This window comes from Pelophylax lessonae (assembly GCF_965119305.1).
Source record: "Pelophylax lessonae genome assembly, chromosome: 12".
In the NCBI taxonomy this organism is placed as follows: domain Eukaryota; kingdom Metazoa; phylum Chordata; class Amphibia; order Anura; family Ranidae; genus Pelophylax; species Pelophylax lessonae.
In genome coordinates, this window is record NC_138779.1 from 80367745 (window position 1) to 80392036 (window position 24292).

The window sequence follows — 24292 nt, forward strand, 5'->3', positions numbered from 1 at the left end:
TGGGGAGAAGAACCCACGGCCACTGTCACAGTGGAGAATTGGGAGGGGGTGCTGCCTAGTAACATATTCCATATTACACCCTAATTTTGAGTGGTAACATGTTACTGAAGGAGAACGTATCCTTTAAAGGGTAACTCCACTTTCGTGGGGGGAAAAAAATCAGCAAATAAAGAAAAAAACAATATAGCGTATACAATTGCGACACAAATCATATTGTAATTGAATGTTATTAAAAAATACCTTTCCTTTTCAGTCTACAGCTGTAAAAATGGCTACCTGGAGCTGTTCTGTTCACAGAAATGTGTACTGACCACACCCCAAAAACATAATTTCCTGCTTGTGTGATTGGCTCACCAATTTTCCCAGAAGTCTGCACTAAGATGCAAGTCAGATTTCTGGCATCCCCTGCAACAAAAATGTCATTTTTGGTGAGTTAATCCCAATAGGAACACGTCTAAAGGGATGCAGGCCCAGCAGATTTCCTCATTAGTGCTCTGCAGCTGCTACAGCTGACAGATAATTATGAAACCACTGCCATTAGACCCATTCAGCACAGAGGCACAGAGGAACAAGCAATATTATTCAGAATAACAAAAGGCAGGAATCTGTAACAAAGTTTGTTTAAAATCCTTGTAATGTACATAGATCAGCCAGAGGGGAATGTTTTTTTTCTCAACAAAAGTGGAGTTACGCTTTAAGGGCTTTCGAAGGAAAACAGTTGATGGCAAGAAAGATTATTCTGATGAACCATTTCTCTACAAACAATCGACCAAAAATATAACCTTGGGATGAAGGAACCGGTGCAGCCATGACCATGGGATGAATTCTACTGTGAACATTATCATCAGCAAGTTGACTGCGTCCCATGGGCAATTTAACCACTTCAGCTCCGCAAGATTTTATCCCCTTCATGACCAGGAATTTTTTTTTACTATTCGGCACTGCACTACTTTAACTGGCAATTGCACTCTCTTGCAACATTGTACCCAAATGAAATTTACATACATTTTTTTCATACAAATAGAGCTTTCTTTTTGTTGGTATTTGATCACCACTGGGTTTTTTATTTTGCATTATATAAATGAAAAAGGACTGACAATTGTGAAAAAAAATTATATTTTTTACTTTCTGCTATAAAATATAAGAAATAAATAAATACATTTTGGCCAAAATTATTCTGCTACAAGTCTTTGGTTAAAAAAAAAAAAGTGTATATTAATTAGTTTGCGTGAAAGTTATAGCATCTACAAATGATGGTATATTTACTGGAATTTGTATTTATTTATTTTATTTTAAATTAGTAATGGCAGTGATCAGCAACTTATACTGGGACTGTGATAGTGTGGTGGGAAATCTGACACTAACTGACACTAGGTGGGAACTGACACTGACATTACCAGTGACACTCATACAGTGATAAGTGCTAATACTATACACTACACTAATACATCTGTGTGCCTAACAATGTGTAATGTGTGTTGCTTTTACTAATTGATGTGGATGATTTTTCCCCCTGCTCTGCAGGGAGAAAAAAAAACAGCCACATCGCTGCTCTGTGTACAGACAGAGCACTGAGTTATTAAACACAGGACTCTGTATTGTGATTGGTGAGGCCGATCAGCGGGACCTACTGACCGACTTGTGCCATATCGAATCACAGCACAGACGGGGTGGCGTGTGAGCGCCCCCTACCTGGAAATGCCAGATCATGTACATGTACGTGATCCAGCTCAGAGCTGCCTTCCTTTCGCAGAATTTTTGCAATGGGGCGGTCCACTAGTGGTTAAAGCTAAGCTCCAAAGAGATATTATTAAAAGCAATAAATAATACAGTTCTGCTTTTGGCCAGCTTAGGGGAGAATTCATGTCTATGGACAGTCTCTGATCACACCAGTCATGGATAGCAACTTGCTGAATGCACAGGTTGGGTTGTCCTGATTGCAGCTCTATCCACCAAGAGGCGCCCTAGCCTGCTGCACATAGTTACCCACCCCTTCACTCTCTATTTACATACATTTGTATACCCTGAGCATATACAGTATATGCCCAACATTTTGTGGGCACCTGACTATCACACCTATATGAGCTTATTGGAAATCCTTTTCTTAAACCGATGTACACTAATATAAAGTTGCCCAATTCCCTCCATTTTGCTGCTTTAACCGGTTGCCGACTGCCCACAGTATATTTACTGCGGCAGTCAGCCCCGGCCAGGCAGAGTGACGTAGATCTACGTCACTCGCCTGTCATCCGCTTTAAAGCCAATAGCGGGCGAGCGCACGCCCGCTTGCCTCGGCTCGTTCACAGAGGAGTGCGGGAGTGTGACCGGCGGACCCGATGTCCGCCGGTCACACTACGATCGTCGGTAGGACGGGAGAAAGGCAGAGCGGCTTATGTAAACAAGCCGCCTGTCATTCTCCCTGTGTAAAAATGCAGATCAGACGGTTCTACTATGTAAAACCGTTGATCTCTGTTTTTACACTAGGAGACCTGTCCCATCACAGTTAGAAGCACGCCCCTAGGACACACTTAACCCCTCCCTGTCCAATAAAGTTAACCCCTTCCCTGCCAGTGTCATTTTTGCAGTAACAGTGCATATATATAGCACTGATTACTGCAGTAATGTCACTGGTACCCCCAAAAGTGTCAGAAATGTCAGTCAAGGGTCCGATCTGTCCACCGCAATGTCGCAGTACCGCAAAAAAAATCGCAGATCGCCGCCATTACTCGTTAAAAAAAAACACCAAAAATGACAAAAATCTTTCCCTTTGTTAGTAAACGCGATAACTTTTGCGCAAACCAACCAAAATACGCTTTTTGCGTTTTTTTTTTACCAAACATATGTAGCATAAAACAAATTGGCCGAAAATGTTAAAAAATTTTGATTTTTACTTTTTTTTTGGGGGGGGGAATTTCATATAAAAAAAAGTGAAAAATATTGTTATTTTTTGCAAAATTTACGCTCTTTTTTTGTTTATAGCGCATGATCAAAAAATCGCACAGGTGATCAAATACCACCAAAAGAAAGCTCTGTTTGTGGGAAAAAAAGGACGTGAAATTCGTTTAGGTACAGTGTCGCACCACCGCGCAATTGTCCATTAAAGTCACGCAGTAAAAAATCGGAAAAAAAAACCCTGGTCAGGAAGGGGGTAAAATCTTCCGGGGCTTAAGTGGTTAAGAGCCTCCATTCTTTCAGGAAGGCAATTCAGTTTTACGGTAAGAATTAGTCCCCATTGCCAATTAAGGAAAAAGAGCATTGCATTAGTCTGGTCTATACTTCCTAAAAATGTTCAGTAAGGTTGAGGGCCCTGTGCGACCCACTCAAGTTCCTCCAAACTAAACTCACCAAACCATGTCTTTATGGAGCTGGCTTTATGCAAAGGTGAACATGTTGCGATCAGCTGTGCGGTGCGAGTTTAGCCATACAGTTTGTATGGCTAAATTCGCACCGCACCCGCAGCAAAGACGCACAGGAGGCATTTTTGCTGCCGCATCAGGATCGGATCGCACAGCGGTTCACACTTGTGCGATCCGATCCTGTGCGAACTGCACGATCGCACTGCGATATGCGATCAAACTGGGGGTGTCGTTAAGATTACATTGACACCCCCAGCGGATCGCATATGGCAGTGTGAACTGCCGGGGGTGCGTGTGCAATGCGGGAACAGGCTGCGAATTCGCAGCCTTCCCGCATCGCAATAGTGTGAACCGAGCCTAAAGGTTGGTTTGGGATCATGGAGTAATGCGTAAGCTTTAGATAAAGTCATTGTTTATTGGGGTTCCTTGAGAAGAGAAAGTTATGTCAGTGGTTCTTCCACCTTACAGAGGTCGAGAGGGCTGCTCCGGGGTATAGTTGACCAATCTTTACTTACTTGATTACTCACAAAATAAAGTAACCGTGGTAGCTGGGTGTAATATTGATGAAAATTAATTTCAGAGTAACATTTCCTAACAAGGAAATATTTCATGGGCCTCTAATTTAAAGAAATACATTTAGGCCAATACATGGTACACTTACACAATGGGAAAACTATAGTATTTTGTTGTGTTGGCAGTTTTCCATCAATTGTCAGCATAAGTCTACCAGTTTATAATGCTAAATATTTCACTTTTTACACTTTTACTTTTTATACCATAACGGTATTTTTATTGTATGTTTTTTTATTCATTTAACAATGATGCATTTAGTAGAAACCAAGACATTTTAATAGGACACTCTAGGGTGTGCTTACTGGGACCAGTAAAGACATGAATGGATTAAGCCCAGTCAATAGTCTGAGTCTTTTATTGTAAGGGCTTGAGTGCCTGTATTAAGAAAAGCACTGTAAAAGGATTCCACAGTCAGGGTGCATTACCAGTAAAAGCTAATAAAGACAATTTCTGAAAATAGCAGGAACCATACAGCACCTGCACAGAAGATAAGCAATAATGCATTTTCACCGGCATACCAGGGCGAGACTCCATCAAAGGACATCGCAAGGTTACTACAAGAGTTCAGCAGCTGTGTCATCAACCCCAGGCTCAACACTGAGAATCTAACAAAATAAAGCATCTTCCGCAGAGCCGTCCCCATTACATGTGTCTACAGTAATAATAAATTACATTTCTAGATGTAATCACACCTGAAAATGGGCCAGACAGTGAACACTAATTAAAGGATATGATCACCAAATAAAGAAAATATATCATGTTTTATATATACTGTACATAGCTAAACTTTCATTGTCCTGTGTCTGCCTGTCAATTTTACCATAAATCTTTGAAAAAGGCATCTATTTTTTTCAGATAGATACACTATAATACCAAAAATATTGGGACGCCTGCCTTTACACACACATGAACTTTAATGGCATCCCAGTCTTAGTCCATAGGGTTCAATATTGAGTTGGTCCACCCTTTGCAGCTATAACAGCTTAAACTTTTCTGGGAAGGCTGTCCACAAGGAGTGTGTCTATGGGAATGTTGGACCATTCTTCCAGTCTCCGCTGTAATTTATCCCAAAGGTGTTCTATCAGGTTGAGGTAAGGACTCTGTGCAGGCCAGTCAAGTTTCTCCACCCATCAGAGGATGGCAAACCTGCTTAGCCCCCAAACCTTAGTTCTAGTCTTTTTGACCTGCCAAACAACCTCACTTCAGTGCTGCTATAAAACATTTAGAATAAGACTACTAATGTGTTTAAGTGAAAATTCCAGCAGTAAGATTTTGCCTCAGCTGTAGATTTCATTACAATAATACCTAATCACCCAGCCATTACTGTCTTTGTTCAGGTGCTTCCTGCTATTGGGTGACAACACTTTCCCCCTATCTCCTAACTGCTCTACTGTGTTGCCACCCTATAACATGTGCTTCCAGTGGAGACTATAGGTGACAATGCTGAGCTTCAGGAATATTCCACAATTTTTAACATCAGCAGGCCAGCTCTGAGCAATGATATGCAGCTGCTGCTGGAGTACATGCATGTACACTGAACAAAATTTTATTAACGTAACACTTTTGTTTTTGCCTCAAAGATCTAGGACTTTTTGCATGTACACAAAAGGCCTATTTCTCTCAAATATTGTTCACAAATCTGTCTAAATCTGTGTTAGTGAGCTCTTCTCCTTTGCCGAGATAATCCATCCACCTCACAGGTGTGGCATATAAAGATGCTGAATAGACAGCATAACTATTGCACAGGTGTGCCTTAGGCTGGACACAATAAAGGCCACTCTAAAAATGTGAAGTTTCACTGTATTGGGGGGGGATCCGAAAACCGGTCAGTATCTGGTGTGACCACCATTTGCCTCACGCAGTGCAACACCTCTCCTTGGCATAGAGTTGATCAGGTTGTTGATTGTGGCCTGTGGAATGTTGGTCCACTCCTCTTCAATGGCTGTGTGTAGTTGCTGGATATTGGTAGGACCTGAAACAGGCAGTCGTATACGCCAATCCAGAGCATCCCAAGCATTCTCAATGGGAGACATGCCCGGCGAGTATGCTGGCCGTGCAAGAACTGGGATGCTTTCAGCTTCCAGGAATTGTGTACAGATCCTTGCAACATGGGGGCCATGCATTATCATGCTGCAAAAGGAGGTGATGGTCGTGGATGAATGGCACAACAATGCTTCTCGGGATCTTGTCACGGTATCTCTGTGCATTCAAAATTCCATCAATAAAATGCACCTGTAATCGTTGTCCATAACATACACCTGCCCATACCATAACCCCACTGCCACCATGGGCCGCTCAATCCACAACTTTGACAACGGCAAACCACTCACCCACACAAAGCCATACACTCTGCCTGCCATTTACCCTGTACAATGAAAAACGGGATTCATCCGTGAAGAGAACACCTCTCCAAAGTGCCAGACGCCATTGAATGTGAGACCCCGATGAGGACAACGAGCATGCAGATGAGCTTCCCTGAGACAGTTTCTGACAGTTTGTGCAGAAATTCTTTGGTTATGCAAACTGATTGTTGCAGCAGCTGTCCGGGTGGCTGGTCTCAGATGATCTTGGAGGTGAAGATGGTGAATGTGGAGGTCCTCGGCTGGTGTGGTTACATGTGGTCTGCGGTTGTGAGGCCGGTTAGATGTACTGCCAAATTCTCTGAAACGCCTTTGGAGACGGCTTATGGTGGAGAAATGAACATTCAGTTCACAGGCAACAGCTCTGGTGAACATTCCTGCAGTCAATATGCCAATTGTATGCTCCCTCAAAAACTTGAGACATCTGGGGCATTGTGCTGTGTGATAAAACTGCACATTTTAGAGTGGCCTTTTATTGTGGCCAGCCTAAGGCACACCTGTGCAATAATCATGCTGTCTAATCAGCATCTTGATATGCCACACCGGTGAGATGGATGGATTATCTCGGCAAAGGAGAAGAGCTCACTAACACAGATTTAGACAGATTTGTGAACAATATTTGAGAGAAATAGACCTTTTGTGTACATAGAAAAAGTCTTAGATCTTTGAGTTCAGCTCATGAAAAATGAGGGCAAAAACAAAAGTGTTGCGTTTATAATTTTGTTCAGTGTAGTTATTGGCAAGGGCAAGACTATCTGGCAAGATCAACAGGTATTTTCGGTGCTTAGCCTTAAAGAAAACAAAACAAATGTAGCCACCACATCTAGGGACTGGTAATCTGCAATATATTATGTGTTTCATTATCCTTTACCTGAATATATAAGAATGATAAAGAATGAAGCGCACAAAAAATATTTCTATTCTACACAAAATAGGCATGGGGGATGTGCCAGAAAGTAAGACTTTATTATGGCAAATTCTTACATGACTGTGCCCGTACATACTGTATCTAATCATATAAAACGAGATAAAATAAATACAAGTCCATTCTAACTATGCATAAAAATGTTATTGCACAATACATGATGTGTTGCATTCTGGTGCAATTCTTTTTGAATGGCACCCCAACACAAGGTACACACTGCACCAGAACACACGTGCATTTTAGCGCATTCACTAAAATGTGTATGTCCATATGAATATGAATTGCAGGAGCAGCCTATTTATAATCACTGAAAAAAACAGAATACTGAGCGTGCTGTAATGTAGAACAATCAGCACAGTGGGCCTTTAAAGTACTGTAGACCAAGTTTCTACATGTCTTAATTCCATCACAAAAGCAAAAAGTAAGGGGTTCAGTCCTATTTTAGGATAGTGGGCAGGGCCAAGTGAATCATTCCTTTGATGCCCCTGTGGCCAGATATACATCTAGAACACATCTAGAATACATCTTGTGTATGTAATGTATTTTTTGTTAAAGGGGTTGTTAACATTCCTTTGGCTTTTTGTGTTAGTCTAGTATTTTTGTGTACCTTGTATCATTTTGTGCAGGCTTTTTTTGTGCGGATACTTTGTACTGACACTTCTCAGACATAGTCTTGTACTGTGTGCTTCCAATTCAGTAGGAGCTATTAAGTGTCCTATTGATCATTTAGCAACTCCGGCACTGCAGAATTAAGTTCTAGTTAGACTTGTGTGTGATCCTGAGCCGCAGCATGCTCTTCAGCAGAACCTATTCAGGCTTCAGACAAATCTTTCCCACCCAGTCTAGGCACATTCCAACCAACAAAAAAACACTTTGGACAAAAGACGGACGATCGGTTGGCCGATAATCGCTGCGTGTGTACGGGGCTTAAGTGTATAGCTCAGCAGCCTTCAACCAACATTGCTCTCCCACACTTCAGAATGAATCGACAGAATGAAGGGGGAAAGAACAGACAACATAAAAGATAACAGGGACCTGTATTCTAAGGAAACCACAAAGAACACATAGATTGGCAGTTACTTATACCTTGGAGCGTGAGAATGTTAGCATGTGGTAACTTCATGCTATTACTTTTGTACTGTTAGTCATGTGGGTTCAGCAGCCCTCATGAACTGGACTTCACTGGGCGCCATACACAGATTGCTAACCTCCTTTACACCTACCAATACAACCTGTCCTGGCACTGAATACAAAGTATTTTGCTCTACCAGCTCCTCATCACACACTTCTTAACCAGTTCAGCCTGAAGACTAAGAGGCCTTGCACTCTGTGATTCCAGGTCAGGTCCTTAGGAGGGTTCTGTTCCGCAGTGGGCCCTAGAATAGCAGAGAACTGCTCTGTAGGGTGCATCCTGTGCCAGACCACCCCACCTATGGAACCTCTGTCACTGGCTACCTCAGCTCCTTCTCTCAAGCTGGCTGCTCCTTCTTTCCATTACTCCTCTCTTCAAAACTCCAGGGGATAACTTGTAGTTGTACACTTCATTCCCCAGACAATAATCACTGTGAAAGCACATTCTCCTCCACAAGATTTAGACCAGACGATTTATTACAACCAGTAACTTCTTTACTGAACAATGTATCTTCCATTACAGACATTGTTCAAATACTGTATTTCCAGCATTTTAGATGTTAGTTCAAGGTAACATAACCTACAGTACATGATCCACCTTCTCTTTCTTCTAGATAAGTACTGTGGCTGTGGTGTACATATCTTTTAGTTATATTTGTTCCCATAAAGCAGATAATAAAAGTTCTGTCCCCCAACCCATACCAGGGTTCCGCTATGAGGTAACCCAACTCTTGGTGTAGTAATTACATCTCCATGAGTATGGTCCCACTCCCATTTTCCCAGAGAACCTAGAGGCCAGACTTCCTCCGGCATATATCCCTATCCAATAGGAAATGCAATATGCAAAGGAAGGCAAACGACAGCACACCATGAATCCCTAAAACACCACACATTAACCCTTTTTAAAGCAGGCAGATTTGACATGTAGGCACCTGCCTACATGCAGACCTATATAAGTTGCAATGTTCTCTATTATTAGACCTACTTCTCTTTTAATGATTGCACATGAAGACGGAGGAAGGGCTGTTGTTGCTGTCACAGACTGTGTTACAGGTGGGCAGTGTCTGGGGCAACAGGTTACATTAATGGCACCTTAATACGCCACTGTCTGATCATTACTTTCAATCCTGACTATGCAGGTGTCTGTAAGCCTAGGCCTGACGAAGGGGTCCTGCGTGACTCCGAAACATTGCACTTTTCCTGATGTGATCCTTTTGCAATAAAAAGTTTATTCGAACTGCTTTGCAAGATCCATGTATGTATCTGTAAGCTTAGGGGGACTGATACATCTCCGGCTTTATTTAGATTTGCCTGTTTAAGACCTGTTTAAGACACTGTTCATGCAGTTTGACCATACCCACCATTCGACGTTGTGGGGAGCATCCTTTGACAAAAAGCCTTGATTTTGTTTACCAATGACAACGTTTTTAGATTGTTTCTCCACACTCCAATGTGTTTTACTTTTTCTATAAAATCCTATACTTCCAGCCTCTTCATCCTTTGTTGCACAGCAGAGAGTCTTCTTTCTGTTATCAGATGTATATTGTGTTCTGTAGGACAGAGGTTAGGTCTCTTAGGAATATATTGAGTGGACTGGGCTTTCTGTCCTCCCAAGATGAAAGCAAGAGAGCTTTTGTATCGTGTGGTGTAGTCTAGTATGGGTCACTGTTCTCAGTAGACATTGATTATCTTTTCACAAGGAGCTAGAATTGTACTTTCTCTGATGACCTACACATCCTAAGGGTCTCATGGTAAATGCTACCTTGAACTTTTTTTTTTTTTAATGTAGTATACAATTTTGCAATACAATACAGGAAATTGTATTTGAGTGAAGCTAGTGACTTTTTTTGCTCTTTTCGATTGGCTGCTGCATAAGCCATGCATACACATTAATTACATTTCAGGTATAAATATTGTGTGTGTGTGTGTGTGGCAGCACTGTCAAAAATATTAATAAAGTATATCTCTAGCCAAAATGTATTTTTATGTGAAAGAACTAGAACCTCTGTTGTTTTTTATTGTTTTATATATGTCCTATTGGGAAGATTTACACACACTGTTTGTCCTGGTGACCACTGGGACAAATATTGATACACTTATAGCAAGGCCATTATTCAACTTTAGTTGTGTTTTTATCTACAGTCGCCCCTTATCTGCACAGGCAGTTTTTGAAAAAGTGAACTAACCCTTTAACGCAGTGTCACTACTGCTGAGAGCAGAATGGCCTCACACATTGTAAAAAAAAAAAGCATTAGTTAATACATTGGTAAACTTTTAAAAGAAATATTAAAGTGACACTAAACCCTGGTTTTAAAAAAATTCTGTTCAATTACCATATATACTCGAGTATAAGCTGTCCCACATATAAGCCGAGGCACCAAATTTTACCACAAAGAACTGGGAAATCGTATTAACTCGAGTATAAGCCTAGGGTGGGAAATGCAGCAGCTACTGGCAAATTTCAAAAATAAAAATAGATACCAGAGGCTGCGGGCATGGGACAGGAGAGGGGCACCCATAGTGTCCGTGTCCCAGAAGACTGCAGGGGAACGGAGGAAGGATAAATTCTGCTGCTGAGCGCCATGGCGCTCGAAACAGAAGTGAAAGCAGGTACACGTCAAAATGGGGTACCCCTTCCCCCCCCTCCTGCTCCTCAAAAGTGCCAATTGTGCAAGAGGAACGGGGGACGAGTCCTTAAATCGCAACTTCCCCTTCTGGGTGGAGTTCCGCTTTAATTGAATAAGCTGAAGTTAGAAGCTGATTGGCTACTATGCACAGCTGCATCAGATTTTGCACCCTCCAGTTTTAGTAAATCAACCCCACTGCTCATTCCAAACAGAAGTGAGGGGGGGGGGGAGAAGAGGTGGGGGAGAAGAGGTGGGGGAGCTCCCAAAGGATGTTGCAGGGAGGCAGAAAAACACAGTAAGAAACAAATTCATGAAATATAAGATTACAGGGCCATTAAGTAGTGAACGTGTATAGATTTTTTTTTTTTTTTTTTACCGAGCAAGAATATTTAGTGTCGCTTTAAAATACACTTGACCAAAAACCATGATCAGTTTTTATTTAAGACATTCTCTTATGCAACTATAAGAAGGCAACTATAATCTAAAATGTTGTATTTTTTTCTTATTTTAATGATTCCGTCCTTTTAACAATCTATATGCTAAACAATGAAAGCTAGAAGGTAAAAGTAATGGTGTTCCTTTTAATTTCTGTGTCGGTCATTTTGATCTAGCTCGGTCAAAAGGTCTCAGTGACCAAAGAAGTGTTTGATATAATTGAATTAGAGATGGCAATAAAAATCAAAGAAAAAGATTACCCCTGTGGAGCAATACCAATGCTGCCTATCTGTTCCTCCTGACAGTGCAGCACATGAGACAGCCGGACAGATGGGAGTGTAGATAACTCCAGGTTATATTTCGTCTGTCGTATTTCATGGATTTATAGTAATCACATAGCTATAAACTATAGAAAGCAATAAATGCTGGAATTCTAATCCAGTCTGTGTATTAGGACACAGAGGAGTATTCCTAGAGGAAAGTGGTGTTTTATTATGTAGGGGTTTGCTTTTAGAGAACTGGAAAACAAATTTAATGTAAATCAAAATGTGATCCATATGTTTATTTGCTGAGCAATTGATAAAATAATCTTTAAATCCACCATCTTCACTCCATGTTAATTTATCCTTATCTGTACACCTGCTGAATCTTCAAATTAGTCTGGTAGTGAATATGACTGAAATAACTACTGGAATGGGGAAGCAATGGTAGATCAGAGGTGTTTGATTTAAATTTAAAGTAAACCTGTATCAGCTGCAACTAATATGCACCAGGGGTGCAGATGTATAGTACTAGAGGTCTCCAAATTAGAGCCTGTGGGCCACATCCAGCCTGCTACAAGATTTTATCTGTCCTACAGCTAGGGTCAATTGTGTATCTTAAAGTCCACCATGGATGGTTTGAATCGCTGTCAGTTCAGCAGGGACCAATGGAAATTCGAAACATGTATGTGCAGCCTGTTGTATTCCTCATTTGATTATTGCAAGTGGCTTTACCCGGGAGAACATTATAGCTCTGCGGGAAGGATTCCCCTATAGACACTGACCCATAGTTGCAGGACAGAAAATCACACGGTCTATGGCCGGCTTTATTGCCCAAAGATTGAGAATTAAGATCTGCAGAGGCTGCCTATGGTCCCTGCTTCCGTCTCTGTCCCCCAGGTAACAGGGGACTCTGATGTAAGAACCTAATGTAGAGAGGACACTGATGAGGACCCTAATGTAAGAGAGACTCTATTGGGGAACCTGATGTAAGGGGGCACTATAATGGTGATGCATTTATTTGGGCCTGAAATTATTTGTAAAATAAAAGCTGAGGCCCTCGTACTAAAACGTTTGGAGCCCCCTGTCATATCAACTAAGGCTTCAGTTATACCGCGGGCACTAGAGGGTACCACATAATATCTTTATCTGACAGGCAACCCACAGAGAGTTGCTGGAGTTTCCAAAGCTTTGATGCAAATATTGACTTTCTTAAGTCTAGTACATATGGGTTGAATGTCAAGCCACATTGGCCTGTTCAATAAAAACAGGCCAACATTCTGCTCTTGTGTATTTTAGAGGGTCCAACCCACTGGGTTGAGCGAAAAGAAAATAGTGGTGTGTACCAGGCGTTAAAGATGATATTTGCATATGCAACCACCCTAGTCTCCCATGTGCCATTGCTTGGACCTAGCGATCAGTCATTAAGGTATGGTGCACTACAAAATGGGATAGGGAGTTACTTATTCTACCTAAATGCAAGAGTTTAGTATTTCCTTGTTTTTAAAGAGGCAATACATTTACTCTAATTGTTTTGGAAATACATGACAATGCATATGGTGTAGTCAACCCTTTTTCTTTATTGAGAGCTGTGCATCTAGCCTAAAATAGGTTCAGTTGTGGGAGGAAGAGGAACAGAGGGATTTGGACCTGAAAGAAGGACAGTTTTAGTTGTTTTATTGCATTCAGACTTCTTCCGTTCGTTTAACTAATTGTCCATAGATATGTTTGCTAAGAATGTTTTCTCCATAATCCCTTCCTATATGGTTTGCAGTGTAATTTTGTTCCCATGTAATCGTATGTGAAATGAATCCCCCACTTGCTATAGGCTTCTGGCTTTTGTACAAGTTCAGCTTAGTCTCATCTCCGTTACTGTACTTCCTTCCTGTGTGTTTAGGGAGCATGTTCTGCTCTTTAGGCAAACTGCTAATCATGCTCAACAGGTGTGATGCTGAATGGCATTCCTTCTGTGCACATTTCTACAGTCATCTCCATTTTATTCTTGTATTGTCCAAAAATAGTGGCTTACAAAATAACACCAATTTTGTACATATGCCAAATTCTTATCCGGCAGCATTCATTACTCCATATCATGGTTAGGCAACTTATGGCTCTCCAGCTGTTGAGAAACTACAAGTAGAGAAGAATAGTTTGCAAATAAGCTCACTTTGTTTTTTAGCAGCAACACATTAATCTGGATATCAGGAATCAGTTAGATATTCATTGCTTGTATAAAAGTCTTATGGATATAAAACTTCACATTGGACCCCAGAAAATGAAAATTAATGGTACAGACGGTGCCCGGGTTACAAACATCTGACTTACGAACGACTCCTACTTACAAACGGAGAGAGACAACAGGAAGTGAGGAGAAATCTACCGCTAGGAAGGGAAATTCACTCCTGTAAGAGTTCTCATGGGAAAAAGGTGTCTCTACTGGAGCTTTATCACTAATCCTTGTTTCCACAACAACCCAACATTTTCAAAATCCAGTTGTCACAGGGATAGAAAGTGAGGTGAAATCTTCTGAACAGGGGTACAGACAGCAAAACAAATGGTACAAGGGTGTTAAAATTATTCTTTTGGCTGGAGCTAAACTTAAAAAATGTACCTGTCCACACTTACAAACAAATTCGACTTAAGAACAAACCTACAGTCCCTATCTTGTTTTTAACCCGGGGACTGCCTTGTAACACAGCCTCACATATAGCGTGCATCTACGTCCCATGTTGGAAAGTCCAAATATGCTTTCCCTTTTTTCCAAACCTGGCCAAAATTCCTGCTGGTGGCAGGACAGACAAGGAGTTTTCTCCATTTGGCCAACTCTCATTAAAAAAATTAGGTAATGCAATTAGAATACACTCTACACATGCACACAAATATTGCAAATGCCAGTGACGATACCCAGTAGTGTAAACCACATTATCAACAATTCTTTTTAACAAACCATTAGTGGAGCCTTTCTCAACCTTTTCAACGTGGAGGAACGCTTGAAATAATTTTCAGGTCTCAAGGAACCCCTGCTTAAAATGACTATATTTAAAACTCCTTACACTTGTGGACATTGAGAATAATCACCTTCTTCCAGATAGCTAAAAAGATCAATGGTGTCAGGGGAACTTATCTGAGAGGCAGAGATTGCTCATTGCTCAAGGAACCCCTAGCAACCTCTGGAGGAACCCTGGTTGAGAACCACTGCATTTGTGTTAACAATAGTTTATAATGAGTAGGAGGAATGCCAAAGGATATAAAAAATTAGATTCTTAATGTGATGAGTACTTTGCATGCAGAAATTCACAAAGGATATCCTTATAGGCAGCAGTCTATCCTGATTGGATTTGTAACTGCAGGTCCTTGTCAATCTTAGCAACAAGATAGGCATGGCAGTGGGGGTGTGCAGGAGTTCATGTCAGAGTAGGTCTTGGCAAACTGGATCTGTCAGAATCATGCCTGTTCCCAAGCATACAGTTTTCTAATTCCTGGGGGATATGCAAGGGGACTGATTGGTCAGAAACGCCTCTGCTCATCATAATGATGTTGGAGGGTACCTTAACTCTGAGTGGTGCGCTGCAGCTATTTTCTATTAACTTGGCCAGCCAACAAGGGAGAAAATTATGGGAAATCCAACATTTTATAGAACAGGGGTTTTTGGGAGATCTTCCAGAGGGAGCACCTGTCCCAGTAACAACTGCCTAAGAGAGGAAATTCCCTAATTTTGTAAAGATTTCCTCTCACTTGCTGTTGATTCTGTAAAACAGGAAGTAAAGAGAGATATCCCCAATGCCCAATGAGATGCAGATGCAAAAAGATGCAAAAGCTAACAGGGGTTATAACCCATCCCTACTCTATTTGCTTATAGAGATATATATATATATATATATATATATATATATATATATATATATATATATACACACACTAATACCCAGTGCAAAGTCCTTTCTATCATATAATTTTTAATCTCACTATTAAAAAAGATGAATAAAATCCAATCATTTTATTTCCCAAAATATTGTTTTCCCTGACCTTACTTCTTTGTCTGCGGTTTAGAAGCACCACAGGGGTGAGCCAGAGGGACCGACAACATCCCCAGGCCAGTAGGAAATCACTGGTCAAACGTCTGTTGCCAGCTTTTAGATGTCAATTAAAATAATCAAGGCTTTCACCTGCTTCTCTATTTAATTAGTGGAAGACTCCCCTAGATTTGGGTCTCCCTCCCCTTTGTATTGCGGATAAAGGAAACTAGACTTGGCAACGTCCTTATTTTCTGCAGACGTCTGCACAGTATGTACGAGATCATGTCCCCAAATTTTGCAGGTGTTTTTTTTTATTTTCTTTTTTTTTTTACAGAATATGTTTCACACTTGACAGACGTATGAATACTTATTGTTGCGAGATTCAAATTGCAAAGCAATTCTTGGTGTAAAATTCAACAGCAGCTGCTCTGCAACAAAACACAGGCAAGAAAAGGCAACCAATTACGGTGATTGCTTTGAGGCAAGATATTTGCTTATAAGGTGAAACATTTGTCTTGCCAGGAAACCTGTTTTTTTTTTTTCTATCCTAATTCTTTTTTAAGGGGTGCCCGTTGCATAATCTTTGAATATTGTGTGGTCCACCATTCAGGATCTCAGAGTATTTCTATCAAGTTGTTCATTTTCTAGGCCCACCCAGTTTGCTATTGAGAAGTCACAGAAGTAATCCCCTCTTTATGAAACAGCAGGCCCAGCAATCCTAATGCAGAAACATTTTTCTTTTTTTCAGGGACAGTGGAGAAATGACGTCTTCAGTGGACAAGGAACTATGATTCATTGCTCGGGAGTAATTTATGATGGCCCATGGATCAATGGCCATCCTGCTGGTACGCACTTTATTATGCTATGCAATTATGACTAAGAAAACAGGGTAAACCTAATACACTGGCACCATTCCATTGATTAGGGGCTGCCTTTGGTGTGTGCCACCATGTGCTCAATAGAACCCAGACCAGCGTCTATAATATGACGGCAACTTGAGCTTCAGGCCATAAAGAAAAAAAAAAAAACAAGAAACAAAAAAATAAAATAGAGCAAAATTAGACTCGCCAAGAAAGAAAAGAGAGAGTGACAAGCAACGCTTTTTAGTTTTATTTCAAAGGCATTTGTGCTTTTGTTGCATCCAGTTTCAAATCCCAAGCATCTGTTGTGGGTGTACAGGATTAGAGCAGACTAAGAGAAATTGATTGTTCCATAATAATATATATTATTTTTCTTCTGTTATTTGTCTGTAAATGCCAGGTGTGTAAAAAATAAGATTAAACCAACCATACTGTTTTTTTTTCCTTTCAAATAATTTAGATAATAGTAGAAAACTGTATAAAGTGGAAGCACATAAAGATATATGGATGCATTTCTAGACATAATTAGTTATGTTAAAGGAAAACTGTAGTCTATTTTCAGTAAGTGCATATTTTGAGCTTTTATTATAAGGCTTGCTGTTAACATTTCTTTAAATGGGACTCTTCATTTTTGCTTGCTGTTTCATATTTTTTGATTATTGTAATTTGCATACAGATTTGCAACTGCTCCCTCTGGTGGTCATCTGTATGTGACCAACATTTCCTACATAATGTCTAGGCTTTTGCAGTCTGAATAATAATAATGTTCTAGGGCACAGCTTCCTGTGCTGTAGCAATGTTAATTAACTTTAGAGCTGTGAAATAGAAGCACACTACTGTGCACTCAGCTAAGGCACGCCATCTATTATGCAACTTTCTTTCCTGCAACCACGAATTGCAGGAAAAAAAGATTGCCCGATTCCCGCATCAACAAAGTCAGTGTTACCAAGGTAATCACTCCTATGGAGATATTGTACTCTCCCGGCGGGGGTGGGGTAAGGGGGGTGGGGGGGGGGGGGTGGGCACGGGCACCGTTCCTCCATGAAGAACACAATGATTATTTCTACAGCCTCTGGCAATAATTGCATGCTTGAAATATGAGATGTTGTTGTACCCAAAGTCAGTTGATGAATCAGCCTGCCGGTAGATTGATCAAATCTCAGCTGGTCCCTGCTGAACCAGCCGAGATTCTAACCATCTATGGCCGACTTTTGTGACCAAGCTGTTGCTGACAGCAGCATATCTAAAATAGACACACTTGTTTATAGACTATACACCACAAATATTATCAAATCCTATGCATATTTTGAGTCCCTGTAATCAGGATAATTAGCAGAAAAATATTTCATGAAATAGTTTGAATAGTATTAGCTATACAAAATAAACAATATGGCTAAATGTTTGTAGACACCTAGCCACCACAGCTGCCTATATGGTCAAAGGTATGTGGGCCCCTCCCAATTATTGAGTGCAGGGTTTTCCAGTGAAGAATGCAATTATTGCTATGGCAGGCAAAGACATTTTAGACAATTGTACACTTCCAATCTTGTAACAACAGTTTGGGGAAGGTCCTGCAGAGAACCCTGCACAAATGGGTTCTTGATTGCTCACCAGATACTGCTGGCCAGTAACACTTCTGATCAAGCAATTCACATCCTTGCACAGATTCACACAGGAAAGCTCTATTTGTGGTCCATTTAGTCAAATTAATGTTTTTATTTTACTGAAGCCCTGATGAAGGGGGAGTATTTCTGACCCCCGAAACACGTTGGCTGTTTTAAGTACAAACGAATAAATACATTTGTACTCTTTTATCTTTTCCCCTGGCGCTCCTGGTAACCTTCTGGGGTACCCACTGGAGTGTAGCCTTGTCTGTTTTGAGAATATACTTTTCCCTCTTACTATTTTGTATGAATTCACATCAAAATCCCAGAACCTCTTGGATGCTTTTTCCTCATAGGAGTCTGCAGAGAGCCCTGATCTCAACCCTATTGAACACCCTTTGGATAAATTTGAATACTGATTGTGTACCAGGTCTTATCCAGCATCAGTACCTGACCTCACAGATGCACTTTTTAGCTGAATAGAGACCATCTAAAATATTATCAAAAAAGCCTTACTGGAAGAGTGGAGGCTGTTAAAGCAGCAAACTTGGGGGGAGACTCCACCTTCATGTCTATTGTTTTGAAATGGGATGCCCAACATGACATTCAGAACAAAGTGTCAAAATCTTTTGAAAACCCACCCCCCTTACCTACTTATACAGTCCCTCCCGCCACACCCCCTACCAATCAGTTGCTTCATTGGAGCCCACACAAAAGATTTGGCACTTTTGGGTACGGAGGAGCATGTGATGGCCTCCGAGGATGTGGTGCTGTGGTCTGTGTAGCCAACCACCAGGCCTGAGTACTGTCAATGAGGAGAATGAGAAAAGCCCTGACAAAGTTTGAGTGGCTCTGAAATGTTGTCATATAGGTACTGTGTGACCATGTAAATAAAGCTTTGGACCCTTCTGAGAAATCCTTGGTGTGCTGATGACATTTCTCCACTTAAAAAGTCAGGTCGCCTTAAAAAATAGCATTGTTAGCAGTGGTAGTTTCCATTTTTCTATCCTGAGATAAAAAGTCTGTGACTCATGTAAATTCTGATTTCCTTTTGTAAGAGGCTGATGTCAGAGACCGTATCAGCCTGAAATCCCTAAAAAGCCAAAAGAAGGCCTTCATAAATACAGCTTTATCAAATTATTTGGTAGGATTTCTTCAGTCCACTTATGTATTAACTATAGTAGAAGTCAGATGTGTAATAACACTGGCACGTCACTGTACATAATTGAATGTTTTGCGGGCACAGCAGCAAGCTTTCTGAAAAGTGGTTGTATAAAACATGTCAAACGCAAACCGATTAAATAAACAGTGCAAACGGACCATGGGAAAATGGAAAACAATACAAGGATTAATGCCCAAGCTTTGGTGAGCTTATCATAAATGGAAAGAAAAGTTTTCTCTAATTTGGCAGTAAAACCTTACGATATGTTGGCAGGAGTAAGATCTTTCCTTTCCCTCTTTAATTCTTGACAGGGGGGCTGGAAATATGAAAACCAGTTGTTAACCGCATATAGTCCCTGGTACACACTGAGGTATGGGCTTGTATTGCAATTTATTCATAAGCCACAGAAATCTGATGGATTATGTACCGTTATGCTTAATTGCAAACAGTCAAGGAAACTATATATCGCTTTGGTTATGACAAACCTAATCCTTCAGTGGTCTTGTTCAATCTGCTATTTTAAAAATAATGATCCAAAAAGAAAAAGTCTGTAAGCGGAATCGTAATTTCCCTAAAGACTATCTACAGAGCTGCCACCACTCAGAAATTGGCAGTTCAGAAAGTGGTATAAATCTTCGATTTTATTGCCAAGTACAGCAAGCCCAATCAGGATAGATCTTGTCGGAGTGCATAGAAGTCTTCTCTAACAGATCTGGCAGAAAACTTAGGGGGACTTTACGCTGCCCCAGTTGGTCCTGCTACGCTTTGGGTAAAGTGCAGCTAACCCACGCTTTTTGTGTGGGCTAGCTGCACTTTTGCATAGACTCCTAGGATGTCCTGCAGTTTTGTCACGCTGTCTGAAACCGCTGGACCTAATAGACGTTTATGGGAAAGTGCAGCTAACAACTAAGAAAACTGTGGGTTAGCTGCACATTAGCAAAAGCACAGCGGAGCAGTGTGAAGCCACCCTTAGGGAAAAAATATCTCTTTGGCATGTTCTACTTTCCAACCTGCACACGAATACCAAAAAAATGTAAGTATAACTAAAGCCAAAACTTTTTTTTAAAAGTGGATAGAGTGGAAAAGGATTAGTACACCTGTTGGTTCTTTAGTATTGTCTGTGCCCCCATTAGGGAGACTCGTCCCCTCTATTTGTCATGTCTACCATTATCACCAAAATTGGGGACAGGAAATGAAGAGTTATCACCACAATGGGATGCAGATAGAAAAAAAAATTTGACAGGGGTTACCCTCCTTTTTTTTATCAAAAAAAAAAAAAAGGTTTTAGTTCTAATTTCATTCTAATTGGTTGTTCTAAACAGCACCTCCACTGCTATGATGCACACAATACCAAGTAGTAATTGCTATAGTGTCTAATAAAAAGGACTGCCCCTGCTGCCCATAGCAAAGCAGCAATGATATAAAGGACCGCCATAAACAGGTGATAACAATCTTTGGGGGGGGGGGTCATTTCTATATATATATTTGGAGTGGCCAGTGGGGGCAATAAGCCCTATAAATAAGTCATATATGACGAAACGCGTCAAGTTAGTTCCTGCCTGTAATCACTCGACATGTTCATTGCTGGTTACCTGCAGTTGCTTGTAAGGGTTTTTAACCTTTTTTAAATAATGGTGCGAAGCAGTTTTACACTATGTATGTGCATTCTGGCTTGTTTTTACATATTGATATCTCGGCGGAAGTTAAAAGTACTATTGCCCAGGAATATACACATACAGCTTGATTAATTATTCCTTACAATGGGATTCTACTCTGCCTGGATGATCATATGGCTTTGTTGACCCACTTGCTATAAGGCACTTGGGTCCTTACATTCTGGTGAGCGCATTTCCCTTCATTGGTGGTGTTGGGTTCTCTCACACAAACGATTTCTTGAATTACAACACTTTGGCTTTTTTTTTTTTTTTACACATGATCCATAATAATATGGGCTCATTGATTGATTTATTTATATTTTTACACAATTATGGACTCACGGTTTGATGAGCCTTTAACATTATTCTTTTTTTTTTTACACATTATTTAATATATGTATATTAATTTAGCGCTACACAATTTTCCAATTTTTTATAAAGCAAAGGACTGCCTGTAGTGGGCAAGACAGACAATTCCTTCACACATTTTTTTAAATACATATATATTAAATTAATATATATTTTAGTAGAAACTAAATTGGTTCAGTGTCTATTTTATTTTTGTATTTTAAATTTTTTTATTTGATATTTTACATAGCTTTTTTAATGTCGGACGTCACACTTTAATTTGAACTTGTCAGTCATTTTACATTTGTAAAAGAGAAGGCACCACAAATATTGGTACAACTTTTGTTTGTCTTAAGGTCTAAACACTACTCATTGCAGCTAGACCCATCCAACTCAAAGTCCAAAGAGAGTAGGGTTTCCTGCTCCTTGGCGGGATATTTACTATTAAAACAAAATTGCAGGTTTAGAAACCGTGAAGAAGAGTTTGAACGTTTAATGCTGTTTGTGACACTTTTGGCTATGTTCGGCATCACTTTTTTTCCTGTGACACCAGCACAAGAAATTAGTGGAATGGGTTTAGAAAAGGAAATTACAGACAGTAATAAAATCCTGATTCCGGAGAGAGGTTCTTCCTCATTGTATTTTGTTTCTGTCCATGTCCCATTGGCAACATTTCCTATTACTTTGTGTCCCGGTGACACCCTGTCATTGAAATAGGACTTGAAGGGAATTCTACCAAATGGAGACACAGACACAAAAAAATACGAGACGTTATCTGCTCAATATGTCCAAAGCTTAACTACTTAACAACCACCTGCCGCAGTTTTACTGCGGCAGGCAGCCCCTCCTGTACGAACCGGGGTAACTGTATGTCGGTCGCGCGCCTGCAGCTAGGGGTCGCGCTCCCACCCCCACTTGGCAGCGGGGACTCCGATGAACGGGGCAGGCGGCTCCAATTACTGCCTGACACCCACAATCGTTCCCCGCTGAGAGAAAAGAACGGTCAGCTGTTGTAAACACAGCTGACCGTTCTTCTATCTGGAATGATCACAGAGTGATCACAGGTCTCTATGGTCATTCCATAAGCCCCGCCCCCATACAGTTAGAAACACGCACCTAGGTACACATTTTACCCCTTGATCACCCACTGTGTTAACCCCTCCCCTGCCAGTGTCATTATTACAGTAACAGTGCATATTTTAGCACTGATTACTGTAGTAATGTCACTGGTCCCCCCAAAAGTGTCAAAAATGTCAGTTGGGGTCCGATCAGTCCACTGCAATGTCGCAGTCCCGCTAAAAATCGCAGTTCGGTGCCATTACTAGTATAAAAAAAAAAAAAACAATAAAAATGACATAAATCTTTCCCGTAGTTAGTAGACACGATAACTTTTGTGCAAACAAATCAAAATATGCTTATTGCTATTTTTTTTAACCAAAAATATATAACAGACAACAAATTGGACTAAAATGTTAAAAAATTTTGATTTTTAATTTTTTTCTTGGGAATGTTATATAGCAGAATCTGAAAAATATTGTTTTTTTTTTTTTCAGAATTGTCACTCTATTTTTGTTTATAGTGCAAAAAATAAAAATCGCAGAGGTGATCAAATACCACCAAAAGAAAGCTCTATTTGTAGGTACAGCGTCACACGACCGTTAAAATAAGGCAGCGCCAAATCACAAAAAATGGCCTGGTCATCAGAGGCGTAACTAGAACTTTCAGGGCCCCAGTGCAAGAAACCATGAAGGGCCCTTCCCTTCAAGCTGGGTGCTTATCCCACTGATCCTGGGGCCCTTTATTGCAGTCCTGCAGCGGGACCCTTTCACAAGTTCTGCAGTGGGCCCCCTTCCTGCAATCTTGGGGCCCCAACATTGGTGGAATGCCAGGGCCCGGTCGCAAGTATGACCTTTGCAATCCTGGAAGTTCACCCACTAGTGTCAGTAGTTTTTATTTTTTGGTATTTTATTGTTTTAATTTTTAACATTTTATTTATTTTATTTTTTTACAATGCCACTGACAATGACTTTGTCCATTTAGAAAAAGAAGGAGCTGGTAAATTACATATTTACTGACCCCTTCCTAGTTATCTATTTTGACACATCCCCTGCAGCAGCCGGCAGGAGAAGGAAGGGAGCACAGTGGGGAGGGGGGGGGGGACCAGGGGAGCACACAGGGGCCCAGAGACAGCAGAACACAAGTGAACTGGATAGGAGGAGTGGTGGGGGCAGCAGACTGAGGAACCAATCTCCTCTATTTTCCTCCTGCAACTACAGGAGAAAAAAAGGAGGACAGTGATTTCTCTACATGCTGCCCCCGCTGCCCCTCCTATTCAGGTGTACAGGGGAGCCACACAGGCCCCCTGGAGCATGGGGCCCGGTTGCAATTGCAACCCCTGTAGTTATGCCCCTTCTGGTCATTAAGCAGGAAAGTCTTCCGGTCCAGAAGTGGTTAAACAAATACTTTAAATAAAAAAGGCTTGGCTGTAGTTATAGGGCTTTTTCAGATTTCTACATTGCAGTGTACATTTCCCAGTCAATACTGCAATACATGATAATGCATGACCGTTTGGGTGGTATATTGCAGTGCCATTTATTTAAAATGGTACCTCCAGTGTAGAAGTGAAGTAGGTACCAAATGACTCTTGCAGCAAGGCAGATGGAGTGTGTGGATACTGTATATTGGTAATAAAGATGTAATAAAGATGTATATAAGACAAATATATGGTAAAAAAAAAAAAATTCTAATAAATTAACTAAATTAAATAAATAATATACACATACATACATATATACATGTACATACACACAACAGATACGTATTTCTAATTCAAAGAGACTGAATGGTATGTAGAAAAGGTACATGATAACAGAAGCTCGGATAATTTACCAAAATTAAAAAATGTATGAGAACAGAAAATAGACCAGGTACTAAAATAGTAGGCACCTCAAGTTCCTCATTGAGACCTCCTGGTGAGTAT

General features: G+C 40.6%; 1 protein-coding gene across 1 annotated transcript in view; it reads left to right on the forward strand.

Moving 5' to 3' along the window:
- MORN1 (MORN repeat containing 1) overlaps positions 1-24292 on the forward strand; it is a 625079-nt gene that overhangs the window by 154404 nt on the left and 446383 nt on the right. Inside the window, exon 7 of the mRNA XM_082273769.1 lies at positions 16432-16528. Coding sequence (XP_082129895.1) covers positions 16432-16528 — 97 coding nt within the window. The remainder of the gene's footprint in view (positions 1-16431; positions 16529-24292) is intronic.